The sequence below is a fragment of the Acanthisitta chloris genome, unplaced genomic scaffold (assembly GCF_000695815.1).
Source record: "Acanthisitta chloris isolate BGI_N310 unplaced genomic scaffold, ASM69581v1 scaffold14879, whole genome shotgun sequence".
Lineage (NCBI taxonomy): Eukaryota > Metazoa > Chordata > Aves > Passeriformes > Acanthisittidae > Acanthisitta > Acanthisitta chloris.
The window spans coordinates 6,693-17,940 of record NW_008689881.1 but is presented as its reverse complement, the minus strand read 5'-3'; the positions used below and the strand labels follow the sequence as shown (position 1 = coordinate 17,940).

General features: G+C 41.3%; 1 protein-coding gene across 1 annotated transcript in view; it reads right to left on the bottom strand.

Annotated features, from left to right (window-relative positions):
- The window catches only part of ITM2B (integral membrane protein 2B), a gene marked incomplete at its 5' end in the record, with an annotated part of 10,316 nt that extends 9,075 nt beyond the window's left edge, over window positions 1-1,241 (bottom strand). The window contains one exon of the mRNA XM_009081600.1: window positions 1,083-1,241. Coding sequence (XP_009079848.1) covers window positions 1,083-1,241 — 159 coding nt within the window. The remainder of the gene's footprint in view (window positions 1-1,082) is intronic.
- Window positions 1,242-11,248: the final 10,007 nt, after the last annotated feature.

The following is an 11,248-nucleotide window of genomic DNA, read 5'->3' as shown; positions in this document are numbered from 1 at the left end:
ACCCACTAAGATACGCTGCTTAAGCATCATTTGCAGCACTATTGCTCCCTGTAAATTTGGTTAATGTGATAGCCAGAGACTATAAACCACAAGTTCAGCTAGAACTCAAGTTTAATCACTTTGCCTTCCACATTCGCAGCTACTAAAATGGGGAAAAAAGCAACAATCCTGGTGCCAGGGACAAGAGCAAGAATTTCTACCTTGTAGTTATGTGCACTAACCAGTGGGCTAGAGGGATTCAGGTTTTGCTTATACTCCCCCTTCCAGACTGTGAATCTTGCAAGCCCAGCAGTTCCTGAAGCTAGCCCAGCACATCCGGCACTGCCGGTGACAGCTCCCCCCCTGAGGAAGACAGTATCTAACCCAGATCTCCCATGTTTCAGGTAAATGCTCCACTTCCCTGCACTGCTGCCTTCACAGGGCTCCTCTTGCAGTGGTGCCGTTCAGTAAAAGACTGAAAATACATTTTGTTAGAGGTCTAATCTTGTCAGTGTGGATTAGACTTGACAGAGCATGTTTAACCACGCTGACTGTGCTTTTCCCCAGGTCCCCTGCAGGGCCTGTATTTCTTATCCCTGTGGAGGCTAGGGAAGAGGAGTCACCACGCTGCTTACACAAGCAGTCCCTCTCCTGTGCATTAGCAGTACCACATGCGTTAGGAAACCTGGGATCAAAAAAAGAGGCTTTCAAGGGGTTAATCCACCTCCAGTACTTGGCACTGCAAAAGAGGAAAGAGAGACAAAAATCTGTGACACCACTGCGGTTCATAAACCCAAGTCCTGTTTAGGTATGAGCTTTTCTCTACAAAATAAGGTTTTCAGAAGTGCTGCTCCCTGTTCTTTGCCAGCTTCACTTCTGCCCTCCTCTGACGATAGGTAACCTCAGAGCAGGACATACCCTTGGCCTTGAGAAAAGCTGAAGTTTTGGGAAGGAAAAGGGTTTAGTTCCTTTGGTTTAGTCCCTTTGGTTTAGTCTGCTGTTCTTCTTCTAAACATAACACAGAAAAACAGTCTGTTGCTTCCCTCCTCTCTTCTAAACATAAGAGAAAAACATAACCCTCTCATAACCAGTACTTGACTTACCTGGAATGCAAAATATTTATACAGATAGGCACCTCCCAGGATCACACCAGCCAGCATAAAGGCCAATCCAAAGCACATGCACCAGCACCAGGCTCTCCTCTGCCCAACAGGCACAGCATCCTCAGGGTCCTGCAAGGCATCAGAAAGACCTTCAACACACTGTTCCCAAAACAGGTATGAGAGCAGATACTTCAGGCTCCGTAAGCACAAACATTGCATCCACCAGGAAAGGCTGTATGCACTTTACCACAATTGCTTGGAAACTTATTTTATTTGGCAAAGTTTAAAACACATCTATTTAAGTTGAGGTTTAGTAAAACTTGTACTATCAGTCACTTTTAAGGCCATTGTCACTGACTAAATCAGCAGACAAGAGAAAAATATAACAAAATCTCCTGAGATACCTAATAACACAGTGAGCCACTTCACAGATTACGGGCAGAAAAATATCTATTCTGAGGCAACCTCCACACAACAACAGCAGTACGAGGAAGTCAACTCAGAAAGGTCAGATTTTTTTATTTTGGTATATGCAATTTAAGTGAAACTGAAGAACCAACAAAAGATCAAAGATACCAAGAGCAGCAAAATATATCCTTTCCCTATGTTGTTCCATCAGGATGAAAGAGACTTTACCACATCTTTGCTGGCACAATAGTGAGAGTGAGAATGAAAAAAAGATACTTTGTAAGTTGTTGTTAAGGAAGCTTTCTGCTCTAAGACAGCATTTGCCATGCCTCTATCTGCTGTTTGTGTAATCCTAAAGGAATGACAGGATGTTTCCCCTTTGGGGCACTAGTTTGCATAACCATGCAGTCCCCACAGGCATCCTAAGCAATAAACTGCTGCTTGCAAAATCTTTCCTCTATCAGCCACATTACAATGCTCTTTCCTCCCCCAAGTGTTTGCATAACTCACATCCAAAGAAAAAAAGGGAAAAAAAAAATCCAACTTTGAGTCACCCTGTTCCAAGCCATGATAATCCTGGGAGAATTTATATTCAAATAAACACAAAGAAATGCATTACCCCTTTGCAACCAAAACCCAACAGAGTAGAATGATGACCAGGGCAAAATCATTATGACCAAATTCACAAAACACACCAAACCAGAAAATGAAGGAAGTGCATGAGGGAAGCACTTGAGAAGGTTTCAATGCTTATGGTTGTTAGTCAATGTTCTGCTTCTTGTAGGGTGTTTTTTGCAGTACTTGCTAACTACGATGATTTCCCACTGGAACAAAGTTGTAGGTGTAGTGCCCACACCGCCTTGGGAGTTCCCCTTATCTGGCCAAAGCCATCTAAGCAAGTCTGACACCAAATGAAAAGGGAACCCTCCCTGTAAGCGGTAGGAGAAAGTGGCACTTCCTGGCAATGACTCATCCCAACTATCCCGGAGAGGGAGAAGCAGCATTTTGGAGAGACCTACTTCTTTTCACTGATTATAGAGGGAAATTCCTTGGTTAACACACCAGGTACCTAATTCATGTGTGGTTAAAATTAAGTGATGTGAAACCCACCTTTACAGTATGCTGCAATTATCTTTCATACAGAAGTGACAATGCAGCTTCTTTGCCAGGCAACGGCTGCCAAAATCTGATTAAGAAATATTTAAAGTCAAACTGAAGATACTTCACAGATTTTATGTTTCCTTGCAAACTACCACAGTAAATCAGATTGTGAAATCTCCATCTTTGGAGGTTTTCGAGACTCCGAAAGAGAGAAAGCCATGGCTAATCCTGCTTTGGCAACCATCCTGTTTCTAAAGGGAGGCTGGACCAGATGACTTCCAGAGGCCCCTTCCAACCAACATTTCTGGGATACATTACAAAGCAAAGTGACAGTGGCTAAAAAACAGTTGCTGTGGATTGCAAAAGCAGAATGTAAAGACAAGGAACAACTTCTAGAAGTTTTTACATTACTAGTTATTTAAGGAATTCACTGTAAAAAATTACAGGATTACTAGCTGCATGATTTTTAACCTGACTGTTTGCAAAGACTGAGAACAGGACACAATACCCATGGTAATCTAATTAACTCTCAGGTCAGGCTGAGAATCACTGTGGATTCTTCTATAAATCATCTCAATTATAAATCTAAACCAGGTAAAACAAGGATTTTTATTTTTATGTTGCCCTGTATCATTAGATAACTGTTTCCCTAGATATTTCAAAGCATAAAGGACACCCGGTTGAAACTTTTTAAAATAGCTGTCATTTAAACCATCAGAAATATAGATAGCAAACTGGCTCTGGGATACAATGCCCAAATTCCCTAATGACGAATACAGAGAGTATGTTCATTTGTTCCCAATGCTGCTTTTATCCCCCATGCCTTTTCTAACTTTGAGCAGAATTATCCACTAGTGGAATAACTGCCTGTTCCATTCCTACACTGTTTTCTAAGTTCAGAAAGACTAAGAAAACTTGCATCTGGGAAATGGTGCAGCAGGCATACGCAGTGTCAACACCTACGTGGAAATGAGGACTAATGTCAGATCAATTTTACATAGGCCACAAAAATAATCAGAACCAAAGAAAGTAACTTTCACCATGCTAGGAGGAACCTGAAGGACAAGTTTATCAGTATTCCACCCTAAATATTTTTTGCTTCGATATATGAGATGACAGATGTAAACAACAGGTTTAATACCACTCTCTTATCCTTTACCAGCAGTTGAATGTTATCATTATTTCTGAAGGCATCACTAATGGTGGCACGTTAAGCTATTTTGTATTTGTAGTTGCCTATACCACTGACTTGTCCCCAGCCTACTGAAAAGAGATCACCGAATTTAGAGCAAGAGTTCAAGTCCAATTTAGGCTCTTGCTTAGGAGAATGCATGAAAGCACAGCATCTCAGTACAGAGGAAAACTGAACCTGACAACACTTTATAACACATAACATTTCATGCTATTGAAGGAGAACACAATTGATTTCCTAATCTGAAAACTAATTATATTATCAAGCAGTTTAAAACCATCTTAAATTAAAATATTATAAATAACCTACTGAGGCTAAATTATACTCATATTAGTAGCTGTTCTGTAGCTAAGCTCTCTAAGCTTTTGTACTGTTGCTGTGACAGCTTAGTTTGGGCTGTATTGACCCAAAAGACTAATTCATCCCTCACTATAATAAATCTGACCCTCCACACTGCAAGAGAAGAACGTGCGATGGATGCTCACCTGCCCTCCAGGTGACTCATCTTCTGAAAGAAAAAAACATTAAGTGAAAGCAGATCCCCACTAAGCAGGACAGTGCTGAATTAGCTCTTCTCCCCACACACTTAGGACTGCACTTTGTTCCCAGACAGCAGTACTGGCTTCTGAAGCCAGAGCACAACATGAGACTGCAGCCTCACTGACTAATTTTTCTCTAGGCCAGGTTTCCACTGCCAGAGGTATCTGACAGAAGAAAAGCATCATGTACTTGAGGTGAAGACTGACCTCTACAAATATGCCTCTCTACTTTCATGAGCAGTAATATTCAATCATTACCGTTCTGTTCCTTTTCTTTCCCCTTTTCTTCTTCATCCCTACACTGTGTACTTTCAACTCCCTCATGAATCCTCAGCCTTAAGATGATGCTACAGAACTAATCTTCTCTGATGCAAAATGCCTTAGGAGGAACTGGATGCAGGCCCAATAGTGGCTTGTTTCCCTTGATGAGCTGATTGTTCTAATTGGAAAACATTTGATTAGCCTATTTCCCATGGACAAGACATGAAACAGAACCATCTCTCTCTGCCACTTGTACACTAAATCCTACAGTGTTAAGATTAAATGGTTCAGAATTTCCCAACCTGAATAGCTTCAAGCTCCACAGGAGCAATTTTCCTGTAGATAGAAAATGAGAAGTATTAAATTCTCTATTATTTAGACCAGCAAGATTCAAATCTAGCATCTTCCCACAAAGAAGTTACTAAATGACTGCAGTTTTCAGCACAGATCCCTTCATCAGTGACTACAGCAGCTAATGTAAAGCTGCACTCTGTCTAGTTCCTGAAACCATGAAACACTTTGGAGATGGAGAGATAATACCAGAAACTATTTACCAAAGCACCTCTCAAGTACAGAAAAATCTGCATGAGAACATATTTATGACAATTAGCATTAACTATTCTGCAGTGGATTTAAAAAAAAAGTTAATACCCCCTTAAACCTGCAAACACTAGCAGTTATTACTGGCTACTGGCCATTTCTTCTCTCGCTCTTTTCAGTTCAATTTTAATGCTATGTTGGTTTTTTCTTTAAACAAATGCTGAATTTCAGAATGAACAAATTCATGTTTGGGGTAATATCGCAAATTTATTCTAAAAAGCTCCAATACTGAGCTGCAAATGTGTATAATTAGACTTGGTAATTACTTTGATTTTTCCCCTTGTGGCTCTTTGTACATAGTGGAATATAATTGCTTTAACATTATAAAAGTAAAGCAGTCTAAAAACTTACAAGGCATATGTCTAGTTCATATTAAAATGAGTGAGAAAATTATCAGACCTTGTTTCTTTGCAGAAATTAAGGACACATCAATGATATGATAAAAAAAATCAATCCGTTAGGTAAGAATCCACCTGAAACCAGGTATGATGGATAATATGCTGTGAGAAGTTCAGAATACTGTATGACTGTCAGACAGCCATGCACAAGATAATGTCCCAAATTTAAAAACAGATGCAATAGCAATACAAACAATTTTGGGAGGGGGAAATGTCTTTCAGAACCAGCATACAGGCTTCGATCCACAGAGAAACCAGATGCAGAGTATTACTGCGTGTTACAAATACTACTAAAATGTCTGCAGCATAATACACAAAACATCCATAATTATGCACATGAGAATAACTTCTAATACACACACAAACACACACACATATAAAAGCTTTCAGTTAATGTGGGTAGAACTGGCTGGAAGCTGTCCAAAACAGTTCTCTTCTGAGGTCCTATGCGTGCCACTTAGCTCCCATGGATAGACAGAATACAGTGGGGCAGACTGAGCTTCCTAAAGGCAAATATTGACCAACTGCAGCTTTAATTAGTGGAACGGGAAGAAGGGAATTTAATTATTACTCCCCAGAAGTGTTTTTTAATGAGAGAGGCTAAAAAGTCCTGAGATAAAATAATGACCAAGGGCTGTATAAACTGAATTCTGTTGGTCAGGCTTGCCTGCTCTGACTTGTAGATCTGACATCTGTAGAAAATCCTCACAAAAGACAGTCAATTTAAAATGAACTTAATTTAGAAAGACCTCTGCATTCCTCCCATGGTATTCCTGCCTGAAGACTGCTCCAAGCCTGGTATTCTATTTATTACTTGTTGCAGATGGGAAATTAAGGCAGGCTTTTGCAAGACTCCTCACTCGGCAAATGCTGTGAATCTGGAAGGCCATCATGCTGCCTCTCAAGCAGCAATTTTATGCTTACTAATAAAATTAAATGTAAATTTTAAGTACAATGATTTTTTAAGTTGCAACTTGGAAAAAACCCACCCTATATATGAGAGATGCTTCAGAGATTTATCGCTTATCACAAAAGTTACATGTTCTTTCTACTCAAATGATGAAGCCAGAAAACAAGCTATGGTTGTTTGTGTGCAGTTGATATCTGAACACTGTAACCCTTCTGTGGCAGCACTGCCAGTTCCTCTTCTGTCACAATGGCCAGGGACCTGCCCATCTGGCCAAGGCTCTCTGCCTAAAGAAGAACCAGACCTTAGTTCTCCTGCTGTTTGCTGTAGTCACGTAGCCTTAATAACCAAAGAGATTAATAAATTAGAATAATCTATTAGGCAGTTGGTACTACTAACCTCTTCCTGTATTTCTAATATCTGTATATGGTCTATTAAATTGTATGGTCTATTAAATTGCTGTTACACAGCACTGGGAAACCCAGAAGTGAGAAGAAAAAACATCCCAAGACCTTTACAAAGTTCAAAGCCCAAGGACATTTTTGTATCAGCTGAATGCTACCTTTCACCAAATAATGAGGGAGTTTTTATTTTAAAATGAGGTGTCAGTCAAATGACTCATTTCACCAAACATCACAACCATAAAAGATTAAAAACATTAGTATAAGCAGCCAGCTAAAGATCATCATAAAAGGGGAATTAGTGCTGGTAGGTAGGAAGGTAGCTGCAGCTGCATGTATTGGGAAAGATAGAGGGGAAGGGAGAACAAAAATCTGAAAAAAGCCAAGAGAAGGGGAGCTGGAATAAAACTTGAAACATGAGGAGTTCAATTTATCTGCAGGAACTCAAGGAAAATTACAACTGTAAAGTGAACCAGCAGTTCTCCAACAGCTCCGTGATAGAGGGACAAGAAAAGCAGCATGTCCTGAAGAGCAATCCTGCAATTCCTAGCTGACGTGAGTTATCCTGATTTACCTAAACACTGCCTTCATTCCTGAGATAAGAGACTGCAAAACTTGATGGCAGCCAACAACTAAAGACGTGTAAAGAAGAAAGAAGCCTATTACTATACTGGGACTCTGGTTAAATTTAGGAGCAGCAGTGTTAAGAGTAGTCACTGTTAGCTTTGGTCTTATGTGGACTAGAAAGTGGTGGGGTTGGTAGGGGAAGTGGCACAGGGGGCAACATGCCCAAACACACTTACTTAAATGGCCTGAAAGTTCTGCCTCGACCAGGCCCTTGCCTTCTGGTGACTCACATGCACAACTTTTGGCTATATCCTTATGTCAGGTTGTCTACAGCAACTGTACAACTAACCACACACTGTATTTTACTGTTTTCTTCAAACTGTGTTCCCCACATTGTTCCTTTCCTCTACCCAGTTCCACAATCCACCAACTCCCTCCTCTTGCCACCAAACCTAGTCGTTTCAGGTTTTCCTATAATTCCCTTCTTATCCTCTATCTTTCCCCACCCCAAAGCAGGGTTCTCTGGTCTCTGCCACATGCAGAGTAACTCAGCATACCTTATTTTTATTTCCTCCCTTCATCATTGCAACAGGATAAATCACTCACCACATCAGTGTGCAATGCTCTGGTGAAGAGCAGCTGGGCTATGGCCACAAAATGCTCTGTACCTTTGGCCTGCCACATGAACCAGCACTCCTGTGCCTCTTGGCCTGCAAACACTCAGTGCAGGGACTGCCCTCCTTTTTTCTTTTTTTTGCTGTACAGAGATTAGCACAGCAGGATCTTAACACCACCTTACACTCCCTCTGAACATGAGGAAGCTTTTTTTTACTGTGTGTGACCAGATGCTGGCACACCTTGCCCAGAGAGGCCGTGGAGTCTTCATCCTTGGAGATACTCAGAAGCTGACTGGAGATGTTCCTGGGCAATCGGCTGTAGGTGGCTCTGGTGGAGTAGGGGGGTTGGCCCAGATGACCTCCAGAGGCTGCTTCCAATGCCAGCCATTGTGCCATACACATCTATAGCTTTTAAGTAACACTAATACTACACAGGGAGAGGATTAATACACAACCCTAAACACTTGCTGCATTAAAGCAAAAGAAATAATACAGGAACACCGGGTCCGAGCTACACAAGTAATAATACTCCACACACCCTTGATTTCCTTTGCTTTGTGGTTTTAATGATTCTTCTGCCTTCTCTCCACCCCCAACATGAAAACGTCAACAAATCCTGGGATATTTGGAAAACATGTTGTCTTTAAATATCTGGATGCTGAATTCAAAAGTTCTTTTGTGACAGAGATCCACAACTGCCATTGTACTATACTGAATACAAAGAGTTTTCATAAGCTTGGCTAGTGAAGAGGCAGTGTAAGTCAGGTTTATTTATATATTAATGCTGCTGAATTCATATATACATTTTCATAAATTAGAATGATGGAAATTTGTTCTGCATTCCACACCTACTTTTCTCAAGTATTTTAAGAAAAGAGAAGTGTTCTGGTGCAAGTCTGCAAGTCATAGACCAACATATGCAGGTGAAAGCTTGCACAGATATCTGGCAAGAGGTGCCTGAGGGATGTTTATTTTTCTAAAACAAAACCCCTCAAACCTAAGAGGTCATATGGGACATTTTTCAGAACGCATTTACTTTCAGAAAACAAAATCACTACACGCAGCATGTCAAGTATGGCATTTCATTAAACTGTCCAATTTTGAAAAATGCTTCATTTTTAAACATAGCCAAAATAAACTCATTCCCCACCTGCATTCTTTGACTTACAACTGACTTACATTCTACTGTACTTACAAAAACTACACTAAATCAATCTATAACTTTAATGCAGTATTTCTCTCATCTTTATCCTGAATTAGATCAATGTTTGAAAACAGGAACTTAGAAGGTTCCTATTCCACTTAGAAGGGATCAATACTAAATTATCTCTTTGACCTTGATTGTTCCAGTTCCTGTGTCTTCCTTATCCTGCTCACTTCTTATATCTGAAATTTCTGCTTTTTTCCTACAACTGCCTGAATCTCAGACATCAGTATGATGGAACGCTGTGTGGATTTAACCTAGATTTCTCTCAGGGCTATTTTCCCAAGCGGCGTTGGCTCTTTCACCCAAGAGATCTCATTAGCATGCACATATGCACCACTGAGCCTCAGAATTTAATAACTCTATTCCCAGTTCAGCCACAGATGGTATGTCATCTCAAGCAAGTTACAAATGCCGTGTCTCAGCTTCTCCCAACAGCAGAACCAAGCACCACAGAAACCACTTGTGAGAGCTGTAGTCCAGCCTCTTGCTCAAAAGGTGAGTGGACTCTGAAGCCTGTCCAGGTTGCTCAGGGCTCTTGTCCAGTCAAGGTTTGAAAACCTCCAAGATTGACACTTCAAAGCTTCTCTGGGTAACCTGCTCAGCAGCATTCACTTCTCCTCAGGCTGAAAAATATTTTGCTTATACCAGTTAGAAGCTCTCCTTTTTCAATTTATGACCACTGTCTTTTCAGTCACCTCTCCAAGTGTTGGGAGGCTGCTGTGAAGTCCCCCCACAGCAGTTTCATCTCCAGGCTGAAACTGCCCCACTCCCCTGGCCACTCCGCACAGGGGATATGCTCGAGCCTCTGATCGTCATGGGGCTCCCTGCTGGACTCACACCAGTTTGTTGCTGTCTTTCTTTGGATCAGAAAGTTCTCAGCCTTCAGTGATGCCAGTGACTTGTGCTCAACTGACTGTCCACCAGAAGCCCTGGGTCCTTCTCAAGCAGAGCAGCTTCCCAGACAGGTGGTCCCCTGCCTGTCCCGATGGAGAGGATGAGTCTGCTCCAGGTGCAGCACTTTGCATTTGTCATTTCTGAAACTTACGAGATTTTGTTTTGCCCATTACTGTAGCCTGTTGGGACTCTTCTGAATGGCAGCTCTGTTCTCAAACAAATATACCCTGTTAATACATACATTAGTAAATTAAGATGCATAATACCTGTGTGGCAAGCAGTTTTCCGAGTGGAAACCATTCTATATGCAAATACAGATCAGCATTTAATTGTAGCACTTCAGAGTATCAGCACAGAAGAGCTGACCTTGAAAGGCTTACATTTAATTATGCCCTCTTTCTAAAAAAACTCTGGTAACAATCTAAAGGGCTTCACTGCAATTAGACTATTCAAAGCCTGAAGTGGAGCACACACTCCAGTGCCCAGCACCTGGCTGCATCACACCTGCACAACCACGGACACTGGCCACTGCTCCAACACCTCACCAAGAGAACTTCCCAAAACCGCAAACCTTAGGCAAGGCAACTCACTGCACTGTGCAGAGGCCTCAGAAAGTGTGTTTGGCTTCCCACCCTGCAAAGGGAACTGCATTTTCAAACGTGCAAATGCAAGGGTTTTCTATTTCTATGTAGACTTTATCTTTTAAAATAAATAAATAAATAGACCTTCATGATTCAGCAACTCTGTGAGATCCACCCTTAGAGATCACCGACCCCTCCCAGTTATGATCTCCCCAGTGTACTTTCTCCACAGTCATTCCACTGTCTTGCTCTACCCTCAAAGGAGCAGAAATTCAAACGTGCAAATGCAAGGGTTTTCTATTTCTATGTAGACTTTATCTTTTAAAATAAATAAATAAATAGACCTTCATGATTCAGCAACTCTGTGAGATCCACCCTTAGAGATCACCGACCCCTCCCAGTTATGATCTCCCCAGTGTACTTTCTCCACAGTCATTCCACTGTCTTGCTCTACCCTCAAAGGAGCAGAAAGCTGCCATCAAAGAGTCTGCTG